Raw genomic sequence first — 24,117 nt, 5'->3', positions numbered from 1 at the left:
AAAGTATGCTTGACAAAGTTTATTGCCTTTTTATGACAGAATGCTTTTCTCACACTTTGTTTCACCTGTTTAAAGTAACAATTCCATTAAAAATGAAAACTTACAAAAATACATATTTAGATGAGAGAAACATGAATATCATCACTACATGAGATGATACAATATCGGTAAAAACAAATTGAAAATTAACTTAATTGAAAAACATAGAAATTCAATTTTAATTTAAGAATTGATTGAAAAACAAAATGAAATGCAATGTAATTTTCAAAGCACTATGGAATACAAAGGACAAAGTTTCTGAGAGCTCACTTTCCATTATTTCCTTAATCTTTAGAGAATAAATTGTTAAAATTCACCTCATTCGGTTTAGCTCCCTCGTCTTCAGAAACAGCGATTTCTCCGGTTAGCACCGAGGAAAACGACTTTCGACTGGTTCCGAACTTTCTGCGCATTCTAGCAGAAATTTGAAGCAACGGTGGTTGCCAACGGTTACCGAAAGACTACCGAAATGGATCTTCCCTGCGCCTGCGCATATTTAAGAATTGTCAGAGGTCGTAATTTTTTTCTGTCCGTCGGAAAGAATCCCTGCCTCTGGACGCAAAAATGGCTCTCGGTGAGCAGCCCTGAAACGCACGCGCACCGACATTCCTGGAAATTCTTCAGTGCAAGCATTTCTAAGGAAAGTTTGATAAATCGCAAGTACCACCTCTGAAAAGATTTCTTAAAGGGTGCCTGAAATCTACCCTTTCTCTGAAATAAACTTTTGCTGGGTTTTGGCAGGAGTTCATCAAGGGGAGCCACTATCTCCACCAATTCCTTGATTCGACCCTTTCTCGAGTAACAGGTTTTTCTCGCGAAAAGTATCCCTTTTCCCTTGACGCTGAGATAGCTTTGTTTTGATTGGCTTTTACAACAGTGGGCTTGATGAATCTCCCAAGGGAGGTGTTCTATTTAACAAATTGAGGTCAGTTTTTCATGCGTCTGTCCTGTTATTGATCATGAATTTCGTCATAACATTGTCAAAGTAGCTGTGAATTCACGAAGCGATAGCTGAGTGGATCCGCAGACTACTTTGACAATGTTACGACGAAATTCATTGTCAATAACAGGACAGACGCATGAAAATTTGACATCAATTTGTTTTTTACAATAACAAAAAAGGCAGAGGGCTCAAAATTAAGTCAAAACACGAGAAGAACGCGAGACAAAAATGCGAGAAACTTCAATTTCATTTAATCTGACGCGAGCAATATCACGTCAGTTTTGCATAAATTATAAATTTATGTGTCTGTCTGCTTATTGACAATAAAAATTAACCAATGAGCGCGCGAGAATTTTGCAGTCATTGTAAAAAAAATAAATCTTCTCTGGAAAGGGTTGACTCCAAGGCCAAGTATGGGAGATTGAGGATCCCCTTGATGAACTCCTGGTTTTGGCAAAAACGATAGAAACACCAAGAACTCCAAAAAACCTTTTCTTCAAGGAGCAAATATTTTTGACCCGCACAAGGTTTTAATATTTTCGTGAATTTCTAAGCCGTGTTGTGCCAGTCGATAATAAGAAGCGTAAATAAGGACGGCGACGAAGGCTACAAGAACAACACGTTGCCGTCCTCAACCTTGCAATAGGAAGCTTCAGCACGCGCGTTTTTGAGGCGCGGACGGCAACCGGAAGTGAACTGTTTTCCCTTTTAACTTGTCTTCACACAACAACATTTACATTGCTAAATATCTTTTCTCCATTAGAGATGATTAGTATAAAAAAAACTGCGAGACATCACTGCCCTCGCACGCGAAATGTTTTTTTCTGGTTGCCGTCCGCGTCTCAAAAACGCACGCGCTTAAGCTCCCTAATGACGTGAAGTGACCAAATGCCCTGTAAAGGGCGTGAGCGCCCAACGACACATTTGTCATCTTCCCAAAGAACCACACCGTTCATGCCAGTTTTATTCGAGAAATGTTGACGCATACTGTCCATGCGGAGCTACGTGAAATAATCGCTAAAAGATAACAACAGAGCGAAGGTACATTCTTAAATGAAGTTCTCGTTGCCGTCGCCGCCCGCTTCCTTCTTTTAAGCTCCCTAATATCAGTGAAACGTCCACATCGACGTTGCGATGTAGGATGGCCACGTCAAATAGAACAACACTAAACAGTGATGTTCTACGAGCAAGACAATAAATCTGCAAAGTGCATTTTGAAGTTGGACACCTTTCTCTAATTTCCTGAGGAAATCTTGAAGGAAACCTCTACCTCGATGGAAAATAACTTTAAATCTCAGGAAATAACCTCTACATTTAAACTTGAAATTTTTTTAAAAGAAAGCGATTGACGTCATGTTTTTTTAATTTCCCAGGCGCCACCATCTTGAACAATTGAGAAATGATTGGGTAGCCTGTGCAGCTGGCGGGATTGTTGGCGCTGAAGGCAAATAACGAGCAGCGAATCCACGAGGAGAATGGGGAAGGGTGCTTTCACTTAGGGTTACCCTGCTGTTATTATACAAAAGCTGTTTGTGCCAAAACAACAAGGCAAACCTAAGACGTCACACTGAATTATTAAAGACGGCCGCACTCAGAAAATAAGCGAATTTGATTTTCATCTTTCCTGATACAAAGACTTTTATCTGAAAAGAATTTCGAACAAGTTTGTTTGCAAACGTTATTTCCTCCTGTTTAAAGTTATTCTGTACTAAGAGTGGGGGTTCCCTTTAACGACCAAATATGAAGATTCAAGGAAAACGTGAGTACATGGACAACTACGAATTTCAATTTTTCTTCATAGTAGGAGCACATTTCCTTGTTATTGAGTCCCGAAGAAACAATCGGTCCGATTAACTTGGAAAGTCGAACGAAGTGGACTACTCGATAGAAACTTAAGCATGAATTTGGTGTTTCTGTCGTACATAGCAATTGCAGAGTCCCTTTTGTAAAAAGGGGAAGACGACTTGCTGCGCAAGTGGGTGGTTCGCAGACATTGTACAACTTATCAGAAGTTGAAAAATTCAGCACTAAGGGCCGCAGCTACTTTAGAAGATAACATGGTTGGCTATATCGTTGTCGTCTGAATCTTAAATCTATATATAACGTAATTTCTACTAATTTACCATGCATTGAATATATATTGGTAGTTAAATATGACTAATGGCTGAGTGCTAAAGAGATCAATACAATCTGTTAAATCAATTTAAAAACTACCCTTTGAGAATTTATTTCGTCACGAATTGATTTTAAAAGAAAACCAGACCAAAGAATATCGAGGCTCGCTCGACATATAGGCGGCAAGGCATTGCCATGAAAAAAAAAATCGTTTTTTGGATTAAATTTTCACAGAAAGTCTAAATTGAGAAAGCAAGGGACATTTTTATGCGCCTTCCTCTATCTTTTATTAATTGAATTTACCCCGAGTTGGGAATTTGGAAATGTTTGTAAGCCATTCTTGCACTATGTCGGCCAGTTCCTCTTTAAGCAAATATTAAATACCCTTTAACTTTCGCAAGAAAAAATCTTCCTATGATAATTAGCAGACGTCGTTTCACGACGCCCTTTCCTGATGACGGTCATATTGGAGTCCATCGAAAAACAAACGATGGCCTACTTTCGGTCTCCATCGTTCCCAGGGCTTTTCCGTCGACGGAAAGGGCGGAAAATCCCTGGAAACGAGGTTGACCAAGAATCAGATAAATACTTAAATCAATTTTAAAAATTGTTCAATAAATTTGTTAAAACTAAATAAAATCTCTGAAAGCTCTCCACATAGTTAACATGTATCTCTTAAAAATTTCTGTTTGAAAACTTAATTCGGTGTTATTCCACACACTACTGATCTCACCAATGCGATCTCTCACACTTCGTTTACCTCTGAATATCGTACCAGTTTATTGCCATTTCTCCTTCATCAACTTTCCCAACTATCAGCAAGCCAAACTAGAATAGCAGATTCACTCTTCAGAAACGTTTTTCCACTGCGCCGACTCGGATACTGTGTGTGCCCATACAGACTGGATCCGAGACTACGGTAACCTCGCCCGCAACTCAGCACCAGTGCCTTTGTCTGCTCGCCAGAGGAGTGCGAAGAGGAAACAGGCGAGGTCACCAAGGGAAGCAAGTACTTGACAGTTTCCTCGTGACAACGTATGACGGTGTAAACCATAAGTGATAGGTTGTTACAGACAAGAATACAACCCCAGCTTGTACCGATGTACAGTTCTTTGTCCACAGCAAGGAGGGAGTTGACTTGAGATCGGGAGGCTGTGACAAAAAAAAAAAAATAATAATATCACCATCATCATACAACGGAAGGAATCAGCTTAATCTTGTTGATCGGTCTTCAACAACGTCGGAAAATAAATACCACCAAGGTTCGTGATTCGAAAGTAATCGCAGAGATTTTGGTTCACCAAGAGGAATTATCAAAATAATTTAGTTGTACGCAACTCACCGCTCAAAGGATTCTGGTCTGCACCTCTCCGCAATGGAACTTTCGCTTTGGGGCCTTTCCGACAAAGAGAAACACATAAAACTTTAGCCGGTAAAAGAAAGAGGCCACATAAGGCAAAACACTACCTGTCTAAGTCTACGGGGGTAGGGAAAAAAGAGGGAAGGAAAACCATTTTCTTTCAAGTGCGACAAATTTCAGTAGAAGCAGTTCCAAGGCATTTCTTTAGTGACATGATCCCACACAAGAATATTTATTTCCACACAAAGAAACGAATACCAATTTAACGTACCGTACCGAGGTTTTTGGGACTAAAGAGGTTTCGTGGATCCACTATGTAGGAATTCCAAGATTAATTGGGTGGCTCTAAATTTAATTTTTTTCGAAATAGACCATTTTCAATGTGTTTGCTCATTTACCGGCGTCGTTGAGTGACAAAAAAGGACTCTCTGCTTTTATCATAGAAACAACGTTACTGCGATTAGCTTGCAGAAGAAAGAAGAAAAGCTAAGACACTTGTATGCAAACTACGTCACCAACTTTGCCACGACCGTGATTCTATTGCGCAACCTGTACACTAAAAAAAAAAACATCTCTTATCTCGATGAACACAAACATGTCAAACTTGTGTACCTTCAAATTTTGGTCGATACTGGGAGCAATCTACACTGCACACAATTTTCTTCTCCCAAGCATCCCACCGGAATACCCTAGTTCCTGGGTACAGAGCAACCCATACGGATGTCCAGACTAGATCATTTTCTCCGCCAGTAGAAACCCCCGTCACTTGACAAGTCTCCAGGTGTGATACGCTGTGATCTCGTTTCGTAACCGAATCAGGTTCGCTGTCCTCCACAGACATTGTGCAAGTCTTCTGAAGTTGTCCATTTAAAACTGTCATTTTTCCCTTCTCATGACCACACCACACTTCACAGATGTACTCTGCCCTTGGACTGTTACAATCGTCGGAGTCGTCCGGTGAAGAATCTTCCGTCATCCCCGGAGTAGTACCCCCTCGGGATTTCTTCAGTGGCAACGCAGCTATGGAGTGTATTGGGTTTCCGTTTCCGTGGTACACCAGGTTTGGTAGGAGTTCGTGTACAGGGGGGTGCCCCGCAGGGTTGTCGGTGTAATGGTAATGGTTGCTTATGTTATCATTGTAAGCTAACACAGATCCGTCTGCCAACGCCACTAAAACCCAGTTTGCTTGAGGAACATGAATCATGTTCATTATATACCTGCGTGCAAAATAAGATAAGGCTTAGGAGAAAAACTAATGACGACTCGATGGAGAAAGGAGAGGGAAAGCGTTATGTTCCTCTTATTAATATTATTTTCGAGTTTACTTCATCCTTTCTTTTCAAAATGAGTTAACATGGGAATCTTTGACATTATTTCAAAATGGCCGCCATTTTAAATTTATTTCTTTTCATTTAAATAACCTATTTTTTACCCCGGTTGTTGGTTCAAAATTTTAAAATACTATACATCTTTCACTTTCAACGAGGCAACCAGGCCTAATTTGAATTTTAACCCTTTCAGCCCCGAGGGGTTCCCCATTGACGAGTAAAATCGTCTGGCGTTAGACAGAGTAAAATCTATAAGTGCCATTTGGCACTATCGGGGCTTAAAGGGTTAAACTACTGTAGAAATGTCATAATGACACGAATCACCACCAAAACGTTTTTGTAAGCTGGCTTGGGCGCACTATGAAAAAAAGATGGGGAGTGAAACATGACTGTGTGGTTTATCAAACGGGTTGCTAAGGTTAAATTAACCGCGTACGAAAGATCCGAGAAAGGGCTGACGCTTGAGACGTCAGCTCACAATTCTTCTTACAGCACAATGGTAATTTATCTTCAAAAACTCACTAATAATTCACGAACCTAACAGCCTACCAAGACACCGATAAAACGTCGAGTGCATGAGCTTTAAACCCCATAGAACAGGTCGTCACTTTATTTCTATCCCCCAAACTGGCATTTCCCTTTCTATTCAACTTACACGACATAAAATCTACGTTAGACTTCAAATCTACTTCAACGAAACAAACATTTTAAACAAGCTGAGAAGATTCACAATAGGCGAGGCAAAGAGTTGAACCCGGATCGATGGCTTTACCTTGCAGTTTCCAATGTCCACTAGACTAACGAGACAAGCTACTGGAGAGTCGAATTTTTTAGAGTATTGACTTAGTAGTACCCAGCAAAACAATTGAAAGTTAATCGTCTTTAACGGGGTTTTTAGACCTAAATACTGTAGATCAGCGCGGCTTAGCTTAAAAACGCTACTTCTTGTTGAACTTAAACTCCAATTCTGCCTGTTTTCGTTCTTTTTATAGCGGTAAGCTTGTCATATTAAGATGGGATATTGCGTCGTGTAATTGTTACGAAACGTCCAATGTAGGGATGGCCATAAGTGTTTCCGAGTTGATGTCTGCCTCCTCTTTAAAGCGAGTCTAAGTGCGAAGCTTTTGTGATGCTAATTAGTTTTTCTTTACATTTGAATGACATCTAATTTTCACAAGAAAAACTTCGCCCGGCAAGGCCCGGCTTGGTTTTTTTGTGTTTCTCTCACAATTTCAACCTTTGTTTGGACGCGCGAGGGACGTGCTTTTTTTGAAGCCGTGCAAAAAAATCGTAGCACGTGTTTTCTCGGGTCTAAAAACACTCGGCTACGCCTCGCGTTTTTAAACCTGATAAAACACTGCTGCTCGTTTTCCAAACAGTAAATCATCAACTCGTTTGTTAACACCAAAATTATATCTTCGTGAATGGAGTAGACTCAGATACGCCAGTTCAGTTTTTACAGGCTTATATAGTCAGCCCACCAAACAGTTTCTTCAAACCTGTTTGACCGGATCGATCCCTGACAAAGCTGCTTGTATGTCATTGCGCAATACACGTGTAATGTACCAGACTCGGTCCCAAGCCACACGGAGCTTCCAACACTGCAGGCTATCCGAATTTGCGACTTACCAACAGAAAACTCCTGCGTAGAAGGGGAAAACAGACAAAAAAAAATTCAAATGCGAGTTAACGACACGTCAAGATCACCATGCCTGTGCACGAAAGAAAGAAATCGAGGCCATCTTGCTGTATCTTACATCTTTTGTTCCTCCTAGCTAGTTAAGCTTTTTGGTTACTTTGTAGGGGAAATTGCACAAAGTTGTGTTTGTCTCTCATGCCACTTATGTTGTTTGATGTTCATGCCCGCACGAAAGGGACGCATCAGACGCACGTCAGAGAAGTCAAAGTAAAGCGCTAATTTAGGCCTACAAGAACCACAGTGGGGCCAGGAGGATGACGGACAGTGGAAGAGGGGCGACCCAAGGTAAACTGTACCTTAATGTAAGAGACAGTGTCAAGGGCATTACAGAAGGATTCGATTCAATAGCATAATGTTTTGTGCAAAGGGGCACGCTAATGTTTTGGAGCACATCCCATTTAAATGTCAAATTCAGGACAAATGAAAGAGTCTTTAATGTCAACGAAAACACCGCCGAGAAGTGATACTGTTATTCGCCCTTGTCACACGGCGGCCATATTGTCCCGGGAGACCAAAAGAGCTTTGTTTTACCACGCCAAGCCTTGCAGTGGAAACCATGGGGGCGAGGCTTGGCGTGGTAAAACAAAGCTTTTTTCGTCTCCCGGGACAATATGGCCGCCGTGTGACAAAGGCGAATTAAATCCCACGAGTTGAACTGACCTTTTTGTGGTAGCACCGGTCTCGACTGTAGCCAACCACGCTTATTTTCCCTGCACTCGACTCGCTCCGACAGAGCCATACCTCCGAGCCAACACTGGTTCTGCCGTTTTGACTGACAAGTGACCCAGCCGTAACAGCGCAGTTCAAGCCCAGCTGAAAAGCAGAAGTGAAATAAGAAAGAAAAAAAACCAAACGTTCTGCATGTGTTGATTTTGTGGATGCGACAGCAGCCATGTTTAAAGAAAAATAAGGAAAGGACGGCCTTCTTGGAGGATAAAAAGATACTTTTTTGAAGTGGACACTTCATGATACGAACGCTTTGTCATGGCTAGCCACCAGAGAAAATGATCTCTAGGCATGATACAAAACTCACGCAAAAGAAGAATGAGGTCAAAACATCTAATTTTTGGGGGTCTTTATCCACGTGAACTAACCTGTTTATCAAAGGTGATGACATCAGTAAGGCGAGGAAACTCGGCAGTAGATGAGAGCAATGAGATATGATGTGACGGTGGTCTCCGTTCTGCCTCTTGTTGCCAGCACCAGGCCATTAAATCCAACACGAATACTGGAGCTTTCTTATCCTACCAAACGCAATTCATTAATTAACAGGGAGCTTAAAGGAAACCTCCACTAAAACAAGAATACAACTTCAAAATATTAAACATAATGTTTACAATCAAAATTGTTCAAACGTTTTCTACTGGAATCGTTTGTATCCGAAATAAATGAATTTCAAAAACGCTTGTTTTGGTTTTCAAATTTCCTGGGCGCTGCCATCTTGAATGATTGTGACGTGTTATGGTTGCTCTTTTGTATTTGCACAAAGAGCTTTTGTTTTAAAACAATAGGGCAACCATGACACGTCACAATTATTCAAGATGGCGGCGCCCGGGAAATTTGAAAACCAAAACAAGCGTTTTTAACATTTATTTATTTCGGATACAAACGCTCCCATTGGAAAACTTTCCAACAATTTTGATTGTGAACATTATGTTAACTATTTTAAAGATATATTCCTGTTTTAGTGGGGGTTCCCTTTAAGCAACGACGACGACGGCTACGAGAACGCCACAAATTTGCATATTCAGTGGGCAAAAACAATAGCTTTGCACGCCCAGCACGTGCGTTTTACATTTTGATACATTTCTTTACCGTTTTCGTCTTGGCTACGACGTGAAATGATCAAATTTGAGGTCATGTGGAGGACGAGAGCACCTGACGACGAATTTTCAATTTTCTCTCTAAATATCCACACTGTTCTCATTAATTTCATTCTCGGAATGAGTATTCACACTTTCCAAGCCGAGCGACATGGAGCAACCACAAAATTATTACAATAATGGAAAATCATATTTTAAGACATCGTTCTCGTAATCGTCGCCGTCGTGCTTGCTTAAGGTCCCTAAGGGAAAACAGCGAAACCTGCTGAAGTTTGCTGTTTGCCAAAACTCATTGCAACGTCGAATTTGCAACAATAAATGTTTAATATGTAATGCCCACGTGGGATGGATGACAAACTAGTTTCCCATGTTTCCCACGGGCACATTACACATTAAAACTCTATTCTTGCATTTGAAAATTTGAAGGTGTACTGCTTTGTAGAGCCCGCAGACCAGCGAGACACATTTGGGAGTTTAAACTGCCCCTAACCCCAAAATATTTTTTTCGCGAAAATGAATCTTTGCACCTGTTCGAAACGCATTGCGGCCATTTTTTCATTTTTCTTACAAATCCTGCCATTTTATAGGCTCCGAAAGTTGCGAAAATCCAAGAATCTTTTGTTCACGACCGAGTCAGAAGGGGAGTGGGCCTATTCCTGATTTGACGTCACAAACTGATTTACATTGCATTTACTCTTTGTAAAAATGCATGCAAAGTAGATTGTGACATCAAATCAGGAATAGCCCCACTCCCCTTCTGACTCGGTCGCGAGCAAAAGATGGTTGGATTTTCGCAACTTTCGAAGCCTATAAAATGGCAAGATTTGTTACGAAAAGGAAAAAAATTGGCCGCAATGCGTTTCAAACAGGTGCAAAGATTCATTTTAGCAAAAAATATATTTTGGGGTTAGGGGCACTTTAAGAACCGACGACGGCTACGACTACGACAACGCCACAAAACAATAAGGAGCTCACGAAACGAGGAAGACGACGGCTACCAGGATTAAAATACGAGTTCGCGTTATTCATATCCCTACGAAACTATTTCATGTCGTTTCGCGTTAAAAATGTGTAGTAACTGTCGAGAAATTAAACTGGTATGAGTGAGTTGGAAGCGTAGAGAGAGAACTGAAAATTTATCGTCATGTGCTAACGTCCTCCACAGAACCTTGAATTTGATCATTGAATTTGACAGGTGTCCTTGATTCAACCTTTTTAATATGACAAAGGTGTGGTAGTTCCTCAAAAGTAACACTGATTGCATGGGGGAGGTAGGGATTCGAACAGGGTACTTAAATGCCCAGACTGAGAACATGCAAGAATACATTACATATCTTCCTTAGGTGAAAGTGCCGCGAACGTTTTGTAAGAGGTTTTAGGCCAAGTCAATTTTCCATGATTTTATGACAAGGAAGCAGCCTAAAGCATTGACTTAAAACGTGAAGCTCGATCTCTTTCATGTGAAGCATGCTTCCGAGAAGAACTAATCATCATCATTAATCAAGTCTCGAGTATCCAGAGAAAAACCTCTCGGAGGAAAGTAAAGAACAAACAAACTCAGTCCACATATGACGTTGAGTCCGGGAATGAAACGAGTTCTACACCAGTGGAAGATGGGTGCACCAACTCAGCTTCCCAAAAACAAACAGACTGGCAAGCATCCATGAGAATTTCAAATTTTTGTACCACTCTATGTCAAAAACTCGCTCATACACCAAAACTGAAACCTTAATTTTTCTATCGTGTGCTACTAATGGGCGCTATAGAAAATTACGAAAGTGTCATTAGTGCTGACCACCTAGAAGTTGTTAGAAGCACTCACACATCACAAACAAAATGTATAAAAAGATACCTTGGCCGTTAATGGAGGTCTTTGTCCCTCTACAATCAACTGTTTAACCTGCGCAGCATTGAGGTCATAGAAGGGCTGATGAAGCGTGACCAACTCGTAAATGTACATTCCGAACGAAAAAGAGTCCACTTTGTCCGTATACAGCTCCTTGCCGACATACTTTTCAATCTCAGGCGCCATAAAGCCAGGAGTACCACCAAGTCCCTTCATTCCAGCCAGCGCTGCTGACCGACTGATACCGTAGTCTGCTAATTTGATGGTAACTTGGTGGTTCGCGTGATCTGAGCTAGTGGGAGCTGGGAACGACCAAACTAAGATGTTCTCTGACTTGAGGTCGCGGTAGATGATGTGATGGCGATGCAAGTATTTCAGGGCAGAGGCACACTACGGGAGAGCAAAAAAACTAATCAGAGTCAAAGCCAATCCGTCTGCAGAGGGGAAGGAATCACAGTTTTCCGACAAAACTGAGATATCTCAGCAACGGCGGGGTAGCCAACCAAAAAATTGGCACGCATTGCGTACGTGTAGTAGTGCAGTAACTTGACACAGTGCTTTATTCCATAACTGTCAACTCAGCTGCGTTTTGTTTTCCAGGAGATTCAATTTGTTTTTGCGTAAATAGTACACGATATTCTTTGGGTACCGTAATCATTATAGTGCTATGGTAGATGTCTTAGGTAAATAGCCCCCGGAGAAGACCTGTGGTTACTAGTAAAATACAAAACCCAGAAAGATCAAAGAAAATAAAAGGGAATCGAGAAACATTGGCTTCTAGGCTGACATGAAGTCCCCTTCAACTTTTTTGTCACAGCAAGGGTTTAAGCGGTGTACTCTAAGCGTCTGACAGCTTTCCAAGACAAAAGTCCACTGAAGTTAACCTTGTCCGGCGGGGTTAGTATCTGGATGGGAGACCTCAAAATATCACCTCTACTATATCATTAAGCACCACCCATAGGAAACCCAAGTATCTCGAGATGTTCAGAACGTATGCGCAATAACAACAGTAGGCACAGTCCTTAAGCTCTACCATGGATTCGCTATTCATACCTGCACAATACATTTCTGCATGACGTAAGCGTTGAGACGCACGCCAGCCCTCTTGTAGTTAGCCAGTATTCGGTCCAAGGCTCCCTGAGGTGCGAATTCCAAGATCATGCAAAACGGGTTGAGACAGTAACCTTGCAACGAGACGATATTTTGATGCCGCAAGGGGAGAAGGATGGACATCTCTTGACGAACAGTCCTTTCAGAAAATATAAAACAATCTATCAAATCGTCAACCTACAAAGCCAATAGAGCGGTTTTCAATTGAGTGTCGAAAGTAATAAGCGAACTGCTTTGGTTTTGCATTACTTCACTCAGTGAATGGTTCAAAGTTCTCGCGCCACTTTTTCAAACAATCAGAAGTAAAACCAAAACCAATCGTGGCTCGCGCGTGCACAGTTTCCCGCGCTTTGTGTCGGCTACGTGTAATTACTTCGAGTTTTGATTGGTGTACTGGATTGTTGGTTTTGGTTTTTACGACACTTGATTGAAACCCGCTCTAACACATAGATGGATAGGCTTTGAATAGGAATTAGTGGGCGATCACTGAAATTCAGCTTTGCTGAAAAAAAGTAAGAGAAAAACGCAGTGAATAAAAGTATGTAGGAAAATTTAAGCGTGCGCAGTAAGGTTAAACAATGATAGAAACAAAAACAATCGATTCTTGAAGAGGATTGTGTAAGGTTAAAAAAATTCGTAGTACTACGGATGCAGGGAAAAAAACAGACACCGAAGAAATATACCTCGACGGAATTAGATCGGCTGGGTGAAAGTAGTCCGGAGAAGGACCTGTTGGCAGTGACTGACGTTTCGACAATCTGAGCGGAAGCCATCTTCAGAGTCAAGTGACAATTGGAAATTCAAACGAATGTACTGATGCTCTGGTCTGTATTCTGATTGGTAGTGGGGAAAGAAATGTGATTGGTTGTGGGGATATTGAGTGGTGATTGGTGGATTACGATCCGGTTTACGGTAAGTGAAGGTCGTACAGACCAGAGCATCACTACATTCCTTTGAACTTCCAACTGTCACTTGACCACTGCAACGGGACTTAGCTCTTACCTGTAGGCGTCATTAAGCTCGAAGGTTGGATTTGCTTTAAGTCGTTTCTTAGCCGCTTCAGCCATCTGAATTTCCTCCGGTCGCGCATCATCACCAACTTCATGGTTCAGCGGCATCTTCATAGCAATAGTAATTGATTTCCCGGATGACAGCCTCAGTTCTCCGCGAAACACCGAGCCAAACGTTCCTTTGCCTAGAAACTTGCCACGCGTAATGTCAGACCCTTGGATGTTCATGTTTGGAGCAATATCTTCGAACATCTGAGGAAGTAGGAAAATAATGTTTTTTTAGTTGTACGCGACGAAAGGGACCTTGAAAATAGTGGCGGAGATGTAAAAAAAAGACGTCTTACAATGTTTTTCTAGTGAAGCTACGATCCTTGCAGTTATGAACGCAATTGCTAAAATTGCATTCATAATTACAAGGAACATAGCTTCACTTGATTTCATATCCGCAGTTCGATATATATCATCTCGTTCGTTGATTCATTCATCATCTGAACATATGAACCTACAGATGACCAGCTACTAACATCAGTGGCTTCATACCTCAGTCGGTTAGAGCGTCGCACCGGCATCGCGAGGTCACGGATTCAAACCCCGTTGAAATCCTGAATTTTTCAGGCTTCTCTACGCAATTGCTAAAATTGCGTTCATAACTGCAAGGATTATAGCTTCGCTTGATTACATATCCGCATTTCAATATATGATTCATTTCATGTATCATCTCGTACAATGTTCTTGCAGCTATTCGACTCACCTAAATGAACGAATTGACCAGAAGCAGTGTTTTGTGTTCACGTTTTCCAAATTAGTCAAGATCTGGAGATTTTCAGTTTTTTTTTTTTGCTGTAGATTTGAAATGAACGGGTAAGGAATGTACCAAACACTTTCATTTAACTCGATTGTTTTGTAACGTTCTAATATCGGTGCGAGATGATATTCTACAGTTTTTACAGTTTTGGCTTTGACTTGCTCTTGGCATTACCGCATCAAATTGACAAGGGCTCACGTGATCGGTGACCAATTTTATGATAACAAACAAATACAATATTGGCCAATACAACCAAGACAAATACACTGTTGGTCAAGAAAGACAAATTATTGGCTGATACAACATGGCTGCCACTTCTTTCTTTTCTTTCTACTTGCTGTCGGAAAAACGTGATGGCTGCCGTGACGTCATAAGCATACGTTGTAGATGGGTACATTGAACTACCTTTCCTCATTGCTTCTGACAGGTTGAAAAATGCAACGAAGAATTTAACCACAACGCGGAACATCGCGAACACAAAAAGTGTAAAATCACTGGCTATACTTTATGTAATCCTTCTTAATTGCAGTGGCCAATTCGAAAAGCGCCGGCACCAATTTTAAAATGCTTATGCTTTCCTCTATTTTTCTCGTAAAAATGTAAATCCGTACCCCTGTAATTAGTATAAAATATCTAAAAAGTAAGTGTGCGAAAAAAAGATTGAATTGAATTACATGCTAGTTCGTTTGTTCTTCATGTTTTTTTTGCCACAGAGTAGCATCAAGTTCACAAGAGACTTACAACATCCGGAGCTATTTCTTTGAGTTCCAGCTGACCATGAACGGCACATTCCAGGGGCTCAGTGTTGTAGGCAGCAAGTACGCACTCTTCAAACTCGAATGAGTAAATGACCAAATCATCACTGCTAGGACGCTTTCGGAGAGAGCCGTATTTACCAGATCCACGCTGAAAGCTCCCAGCACTGTCTGTGCTTCCTAAAGAAACGAGAAATGAAAGAACATTGCGTGAAAGAACCAGCATATGCATGGAGGACTACTAGGGCACAAGCATTGTTCTCGCTAAAAGACTGGATGATCGAACATTCATTGTTTGAAGTGAGACAAGACAAATTCGCGGCGACCATATTGTTGGGACCTCGGCGTATTATGGGGTACGAGTTGATAGTCAGAGGAAAAGCAATGTGGCAAAGTTGTAAACACCACTTTCCAATATTTTCCGCATAAAATCGATTCACCCATAACTTCCCTCTCTAATACGAAGCTTAAGTGATCACAACAAAATCGCGTCGCGCTCAAGTCTTCTTTTGAGATCAGTGGGTGCAAGCTTATCACCCATTAAACCATATCACTAATAGTAAGCTCCTAGTGAATACTGGGTCGTTCTGGTCCTTTGTGGGGGCAAACAGACAAAATTGCCAATTTCAAATGATCCGCTTCACTGGCCGTTAGCGCCCACAAAGGCCTGTAACTACCAGAAATTCAATAAAAGTTACCGTAAGCAAAATAGTCAAAGTCTGTACGCTGCTATGATGGGAAGCATTGGTAGCAGAGACAAAGACGGCTACGAGAACGTCATCTTACATATCTTCACGTTACTATAACTACTTTGTGATTATTCCAGTTCTTAAAATGTAGAAAATGTTAACTAAAGTACGAAGCTGACATGAAAGTCGGGTAATTTCTTTTTATCATTGCAGTTTCTTGTTTTGCAGAGGAAGCCAAAATAATGTACCAAAATGAAAACAAGTGTAAAGCGAAAAAAGCTCTTGTTTTTGCTTAATTAAATCTGTTGCTTTGTGACGTTCCTGCTGTCGCAACTCGAGTCGTTTCTTACGCTACCCAATTAGGGTGAACTCTGTTTAGAGGTAAAACGTGTCTAGCGTCAGGCATTACTTGAGGAGAAGTTGATTTCGAGAGAAGGGAAAACCGATGCATCCGGAGAGGTGCTCCTTTTATGACCCCACCTTTACTCTCCCAAACGGAGAATCGGAATTTGCCATACCTGCTTCCTGCTTTTCCTGGCTCGATGCGTTTTGATCGGATTTCCTCGTGTTGGAGTTCGTATCTGCGACGTCGCTTTCTTCACTCTCGCTGCTATCAAGAGTTTTAGCTCTTCTCCGTCGCCTTGCACCATCCCTGTCGGGAGAGCTCTCACTTCCATTGCTCTCACTTCCATGGCTGCCTCGACTGTCGGTGCTCTGAAAGCGAATAACGAATTCGTTGAAAATACGAAAAGTACATCGCAGGCCCGTCCATTCTAATAAGGCCTACTTTTGTATTAAACATGAATCCGAGACCAAGACTCTTCGATATGCTCCTGTTGAATCTCGAACATATTGAGCTTGGGCTACAAATTTCGACTCGCTGCTGGTAATATCTCCTGACGGTTTTTCTTCGGAGGTATCACTGTTTTTGAGCCCCTTACTCTAAACAAATCTTAACTCCAACGACTGCGTAAAAGCGAATTAGTCGAAAGTTAATGACATTATCACGAGGCGATGGAGAGCCCAGTACGGCCAGTCTTGGTGTTCTCCTACGTTTTTAAAACATGGCTTTTTTTTTTCACACAGCCTGTAAAGCATCCTCAGTCAGGAAATTGCTCGTGCAGCTTGTATAATTGTAAAAAAAAAGTAAAGTCTCCGCTTACGAGCCAGAAGGCTCATCAGGCCGGCGCTTATCTCCGGTTTCATTAGCATGAAGCGACTAGGAGTATTTATACTCCCCCCTGGATGGGATGCTAGTCCATCGCAGGGTTACCCCCAGCTTTACGCCGGTACCCATTTATACACCTGGGTGGAGAGAGGCACCGTGAGAGTAAAGTGTCTTGCCCAAGAACACAACACAATGTCCCCTGCCAGGCCCCGAACCCGGACCACTCGATCCGGAGTCGAGCGCACTAACCATGAGGCCGCACTAACCATGAGGCCACCTCTTGTATAATTGTAGGTCCACAATAATACTCTCAGCCGACTTGGTCTCTTCCTTAGCAAACCGGCACAAGAGAGTCTCACCTGATCAGACGTGTAATCGAAACAACTTGAACTTTCTTCTTCAGTTCCCCGTCCACTGCTTACAGAACCGAACGTGAAGCGCTCGGGTTCGGAGGGCAAACGATTGTGTCCAGGGACCTGGGGAGAACCACTAATCACGTCCTGGGGTAGTGGGCTGTTTGAAAGGACTGGGTAAGAAATAAATCGATGTTAGACATGGGCGTGCAATTCTGTTCGAGACGTGAACACCATTAACAAAAATACTCTTTTTAATAAAAGACCCTTAAAAGTTTCCAGAAGAAAAGCACCAATGGTATTGAATACCCCTTTATTTATTATTCATTTTCTTCACGGTCTTTGTTTTAAATTTTATTCAAACTCAAGTAAGATTACAAAACGGTTCGAAAAGGTGAAAAGAAAAAAATAATAACAAGAGAGAAAATAACCGGGTAAACTTATACAAAAAAAAAATAAGAACTGAGGACAGACATTACTTTTGATGAGAGAGTACGAACAGTTTTAATAAGGGCAAGATAGGCTGAGTAAAATTCTCCTGAGACGTAACAAGAATCTTCTAACTGTTAACTACTAGTTGTTTTGGAGAAAACAAGAACATTAAGAGGCTAGGCCGCGAGAGGGCTTGTTCTACCCCTTCTCTTTCTCTCAGCCCTGCATGTGAAGAAAACCTACTCGCAGGCCAGGGAAGAGAAGTTGCGCTGTAATCTTCTTTAGTTCGATATTTTTTAATGTATCACCACTTATCACTGCTTTCTATCTCCTTTTGATTGTTTAACACCTCTAGTTTTGAAGATATTCTGAGCCATCTCGAAACGTCATTCACATACAGTGAGCTAAAGAAAGCTGCAGTTTTAAAATCCAAACGACCAATTTTAACATTCTTAGCACATGACAACACAAATTATAGTTATACTTTTTTTGTCCGTCATTACCTTCTTTATCATCATCTTGCTTCCGAGCAAGACGAACAGGACTAGGCCAAGGTGATGCACTGGTGCTGCTCCCATCAGTGGTTGACAGATGAACAGCACTGTCCTGACTGGATAACACCACAGAATACCAGTCGACTCAGCCGTATTTTGTTTCACACTTTCTTCCTCTTCCACTCCACATACCACCATAATGCACTTGGGCACGGTACAAGCCGGGTAACCAGGCGATGTCCTTGAAACCGTGGTATTGTCAAGACCCGGGAACCAGTCGGTGATGAGGTTATCCATGTGTTCTGCAGTTATGGCAACTAAGGCGAGCTGCAGACTGAAGGTTACTGTCTATCACAGACTTAACTTTGAAGCCAATCAGTTTAGAGCCCTCTCGACGGTCTGAGGAAGAAGATTGAGACAATTGAAGATCTAGATTTGTCACCATTAACACCTTCTCGGGCGTTAGCCCGTCGACAGAGCGTTAATAGGGAATTTAAGATCTACAACGGTGACGGTCGACGAAAACGTCACCTCAAAACATAACTTGGCTCTATCATAAGTCTTTCGCGATTATTCAGTCTCGTTCACGTCCTACATGTGGGCAAAGTACCTAATTAGGGAATTAAGAAACGACGACGGCTACGACTATGACAACGCCACAAAGCAATAATATCATTGGTTAAAAGAGCATAAATATCGTGCTGCACGTGCAGCACGGATTTTACCAAGTATCTCAGCGGTCCTCTGCATAACGACGACGTGAAATCACTAAGGGCGCGTTCGATTGACCGTATTCCGGAATAGGAATACATGGAATAGAAGTTAGAAATCCTTCGCTATATCCACAGCGTTCTCACCAATTTTATTCTTGGAATGTGTACACACACTTTCCAAGCCGAGCGACTTGGAGTAATAGCAAAATTATTACAACTTGATAATATATTTAAAAATTATTCCATGAGCGCGCGTTGGATATGAGATGATAGATAGCTAACGAGGCGCGTAGCGCCGAGTTGGCTATAACCACTCTCATATCCAACAAGCGCGAGTGGAATAATTGTTTTATTAAAAGCGCCCCCAAAATATAGAAAACTAGACTACAATGAAAATAAAAAGGCCCAAAAAATCAACGCATATGCTTGCCGTGTTTGTAGACTCATGGTATAATGGCTCATAACCCATGATGGCTTAGCCAATCAAACTCTCGAATTGCATTATCCAATGATCCAGTTTTTAATAAAATATAATATCTTCGGAAACGTTTCTCGTAGCCGTGGTCGTCGTCCCTGATTAAGGAAAGTAATAGAGAGATTTAGGGTGTGTTCGATTGACCGTATTCCGGAAAAAGAATACATGGAATATAAGTTAGAATCCTTCGTTTTTACGGAGATTCACATTAAAATTGTCAAACATCCGCTAAAACGCTATTTTAAACATATTTTTATTATCCTTGCTGCTTCGAAACGCGCCAAACATACCGTTTTAATCATCACTCCACGTATTCTTATTCCGGAATAGGTTCAATCGAACCCGCCCTTAGCATCACGTTAGGGAGTTTAAGATCTACGACGGCGACGTCAACGAAAACGTCACCTCAAAATATAACGTTGCACTATCGTGAGTTTCTCGCGGTTGGCCATCTCGTTCACGTCCTACAATGTGGACGAAGTATCCTGAAAATAAATTGGTACGAGCGGTTTCAGAGCAAAAAGAGAGCACGAAAGATTCACATTTGAAAGCTCACGTTGTCGTCAAAACCTCATATTTGGTGATTTCACGTCGTTGTTGTGCAGAGAACCGCACTTTATGTGCTAATATGCGTGCCGTCCTCTTTTAACCAATGATATTGTTTGTTTCGCGGGCGGTTCTTGGTGACCACCGGTCGCAGATCTTAAAGTCCCTATTTACATCTGACGCGAACGGCAAAAGTGACCATGATTTCCCCGCCATTTTTCGCGTTTGCCGGCTGCCGCTTGCCGTTTCTACGCGAAAAAAAAAAATCATTGAATTCGCGTCTTTTCCTACAAACAATGTTTAAAAAGACTCCCAAGTTTTTGTTTCTTGTTAACTAAATACTCCAGATTAATTAATATAGTCCATTCCGAGTTTGACGTGGGTCACGCGAACATAAAGTCACAAGCTTCATTCTATTTTACGTGAAACGTGAAGCCCACGTTTGCCACTTCACGTAAACGTAATGCTCGATCTCTCGAAACGTCCCTTTGTTCGTTGGTCAGTTTACTTTAATTTATCAACTCAGTTAAAACTAATCAAATTCTCGGGTTTCGAACACCTACCCACGTAGCAGCACAGTTTGTTTAGAACTGAACCAACTCCATTATATGAGAATGCAGTCGAACACACAGAAACATTAAATTTCATTTCTCACGGGGATTTATAAGCCAAAAATTGTCGGTCGTGGTTGAAAACAACTGCTTTTCTAACTTTACTATTAACCTACATTTTTTTTGGAAAGATATCGGGCTTGAATTCGTTTCACAAGCTTGAAAATTGTAAAAGGGCAAAATGGTTACTTTTCCCCTTTGTTTCATTATTTAACACTTATGTTGTAACGTAAACCTTAATTCTCCAATAGCCCCTGAAACCACAATCCTTTTGGTCAAGACCAAACATAAAGACCGCTGGCCGGTTTGGAAACGTTAGAGATCGATATCCTTGGTGCTAACCAAAAGTATCGCAACCACTGGTAGTGAGAATAGAAAAGCATTCTCCAATGATTCAGAGCGCGATTTAGAGCGCGTCAATATCCAATACCCAGTTTTAAATCGTTCGCAGGCCGACTGAGACATAAAAATGGTTTCAAGGGTTCTTATACGAACAGACTTACCAATACCATCTTTCTTTGTTCGGTTCAGTCTCTTTGGTCCTATCCTCCTCGTTTGTTCAAACTTCTGCATGCTGATGCGCACACCTGGCGTGACAACTTCTATGGTGGAGTAGCGTGACGTGTCATGGACCTCACGTCTGTAGTGCAAAGGATTAGCAATATCATCTGAAACACAAGAGGGGCAAAAAGGTTTCTCCCAGAAGTGTAACTAAAAAGGAAAGTTCAAGACAGTTGATTCGATCAAACTCTGGAATGCTTGTTTCAATACAAACCTGGCGCTCCGTAAAATGACCGCCCTTCCAATTCCATATCCGAAGCAACTTGACGCCGAAACACGACAGCTCAACAACCAGTCTTCCAGCATGACCACTCAGGCTGAGCAACAGAGGCTAGTTTCTCAATATCTCCTTCCTGTACAGGTCCCTCCGGAGACAGCTGACAACATGACTTTACCGCATCGCGGATTCGCTCATCTGGGATCACCCTACGAGAGAAAGAGCTGAAGCTCATAAAAATGCGAGCACGAATCTAATAAAATGTTTTCAATAGAAAGAGCTGATTCCACTGCATGCTCTCTTGGAAAATTGCAGTTAAGCTAGTCCCACTCCTCTGCGACTGGAAACTACAACTGCTTTCAAGTAGCCAGCTGAAAATGTTTTAGCACCTCAAGTTTTTTCCCATAAATAAAACCGTTTGAAAAGATTAAAAGAACTCGAGGAAAGCGACACAAACTGATACCCACCGAGTGCTTATAAAACCTTCATGAAAATTACACTCCACTACTTCTGACCTTTGACCGTAGAATCCATTCAAGGCTAAGCCTTCAATCCCTACCTTGTGATGAGTCTGGGCCAGAATCCACTGGGTACATAAGACATCACATACTGTCTTCGAAGCACTCTGCCTTTCGTGTAAGCAGTCGCATTCATAGCTTGAGCAACAGCATTACTAACCCCAGCAGCCACAGGCTGGTTTGTCCTGCTGACTATCAGGTAGTAGAGGGGACCAGGAGGAACTCCGCGCTCCACGGCAACGCAACTTCAAACTTGCTTAACAAGTTTATGTACGGGCTCATTCAGGTTCGCTGGGAAACGCTCGCTGCGGAAGATTTGGGACAAGTCGGATCTCTTCATTACACCTGGGAGAAAGTAAGACGACAAGCGGCTTAGTGATTTTGACATTTTCGGTTTTCTCGCATACTTCCGCTTGGAAAGTTTTCTTGAATCGGCTTGGGCCTCTGTCTTAATCGTCCGTTGCCATCCATTCGAAGAACAACTGTTTCAAGAAATCGCAACTTCCTAGCCCCTACTTTAATATTGCAGACGTGGTTGCTGAGGTTTTCTCCTCGCATAGTAGCATACTACAACGTTCTCTTGTAGGAATTTCTGAACTGGAACCCTCGTCAAAAGTGATGAGACACCACATGGTACTTGTTAAGTTTCCTTTCCTCCATCCCCCCCCCCCCCCCCCCCCTCCCCGACAATGTTGGGTTTTTCTACATCACAGCAGAAATCCCATTCAAGTTAACATTGAATACAGGAAATAGAGGGGGTGGGTTGTTTGCCAGCGACACGAAAATGTCCAGGCCCCATTTTGGCAAGGTGTCCTAAAGAGGATTTAGGAAGATTGTAGCCCTTAACTGTTCATAATGCCATGGCAGCAAGAGTTAAGTTTCAACCGAACAATGGTGAGTGGGTAAAAGCTCGTACCGTTGTTGATGTGTGGATTCACTTCTCGAATAGTGACCACATGAGCTAACATGTCACACACCACTGAGGATCCAAGAAATACAGGTCACGCAAAAGTGGGTCGTCATAATGGAGCAACACTCCTAAAAAGGATAAAGGAAACAGGTTACAAAGTGACATCCACCACTCCTCAACTAAGGCATAACGAAGGAGAAAAGCGTCGAGTGTGGAATGAGCTGAGGGCAGTCAGAGAAATAAGCCCAAAAGACGTGAACTGGGCGGGGGGAGGGGGGGGAGGGTACAGTTAAGTGCAAGGCGATGGGACCCCGACTACCTCCTATAAGTCTTCCTATCCGATCCAATGGCTGGACCAGGTGACGAATGAATTGAACTTCACATGGTCATTAGTTCCTTTGACTTGACATACAGCAACATGAAGAAAAGGATGCACACTTTGTTACTTCGAGTTTCTTCAAACACTCAGAAAATACTTAAGATGTAAGCAATACGCACCATTGTCATGAAGGAAGCTTGTTGCCTGTTGCAACTCCTCTGGTCCTCGTAGATGCATTTTGTGTCTTGCAAGCTCCTCTTCTACTGCAGCACTGAAATAACAACACCACTCGCGTCTGGGAATACAGAAAATTATCGTCACAGTGTCTCATAAACTTGGGCCTTAAGTAAAGAGAAACATCTGTACTACCCTTACCGAAAAAAATACCGCTAATCCTTAAACTTACCTTCAATCTGCCAATCAGAATTTCGAAAATTACTCTACACTGAAGGGTGAATAGTAAATGTCTTTATTATATAAACACCAATGAAATACCAATTGAGCTTTCGCGTGAACACGTGATATCTTCACACGTGAAAAGAACACTGTTGCTGTGTTTGCGTATGAAAAAATCACGCCTTCCGATGCCTTTTGTGAAATGATTTAGTATTTTATTGGTGTTTATATAATAATATACAATAGTACATGGCCGCTTGGAGATACGAAATTTCTCTTCTCTTGTTGACGTTTCCAACACTCAAACAGCAATTCCGTATCTCTAAGCGGCCATGTAATATCCTCTATTTATTTTGTGTTCCAGCGAAAGACATTGACAAACTCGTCTCAGTACAAAGGGAAAATCATACCAATACTGCTCTGACTTGAAAACAGGCGTTTGATCGTCACGATAACATCTCTCACGGATCACACCAACAGCTTCTTCCACTGCAATGTACTGCTGGAATGGGTGTCTTCAGCAAAGGGATTCGACTTCCTGTAAGACAAAACATGTAGCACGAGGTCAACGCAAAGAAGGCAAAGACCAAGCTTTCCAAAGTCTACTGCGGTTCCAGCTGTTGGCGGAAAAGAAGTAAGGGGACGCAACCAATCCTGGTCAAAACTATTGATACATTTTCAACTTCCTCGACTATCTATCTTATTAAATCTTATTAGTATCACCCCAACTAGTGGACTAATGCGAATTCTGAATTTTGATTGGCTACGCTACTAGGGGACTATCAGTAATAGTCCTCGAGTAGCGAAAAGGGTGACGCTTTCTTTCGTTTTATTTCTCAAATAAATATTGATTCAACTTGCATTTGCTAAGTTTATTATTGC

At 41.8% G+C, this 24,117-nt stretch overlaps 1 protein-coding gene across 1 annotated transcript in view; it reads right to left on the bottom strand.

The window, feature by feature from the left end:
• The window catches only part of LOC138052654 (leucine-rich repeat serine/threonine-protein kinase 1-like), a 71,759-nt gene continuing 47,642 nt past the window's right edge, over positions 1 to 24,117 (bottom strand). Inside the window, exons 23-34 of the mRNA XM_068899195.1 lie at positions 17,050 to 17,216; positions 16,041 to 16,236; positions 14,820 to 15,013; positions 13,266 to 13,525; positions 12,207 to 12,402; positions 11,160 to 11,543; positions 8,579 to 8,728; positions 8,145 to 8,297; positions 7,285 to 7,427; positions 5,070 to 5,674; positions 4,440 to 4,493; positions 1 to 4,249 (exon numbers count right to left, since the gene is read on the bottom strand). Coding sequence (XP_068755296.1) covers positions 3,897 to 4,249; positions 4,440 to 4,493; positions 5,070 to 5,674; positions 7,285 to 7,427; positions 8,145 to 8,297; positions 8,579 to 8,728; positions 11,160 to 11,543; positions 12,207 to 12,402; positions 13,266 to 13,525; positions 14,820 to 15,013; positions 16,041 to 16,236; positions 17,050 to 17,216 — 2,855 coding nt within the window. The 3' untranslated portion in view covers positions 1 to 3,896. The remainder of the gene's footprint in view (positions 4,250 to 4,439; positions 4,494 to 5,069; positions 5,675 to 7,284; positions 7,428 to 8,144; positions 8,298 to 8,578; positions 8,729 to 11,159; positions 11,544 to 12,206; positions 12,403 to 13,265; positions 13,526 to 14,819; positions 15,014 to 16,040; positions 16,237 to 17,049; positions 17,217 to 24,117) is intronic.

The sequence above is a fragment of the Montipora capricornis genome, chromosome 6 (assembly GCF_036669925.1).
Source record: "Montipora capricornis isolate CH-2021 chromosome 6, ASM3666992v2, whole genome shotgun sequence".
NCBI lineage: Eukaryota > Metazoa > Cnidaria > Anthozoa > Scleractinia > Acroporidae > Montipora > Montipora capricornis.
Note: the sequence above shows the minus strand (reverse complement) of the source record. Positions and strands in the feature narration are given on the sequence as shown.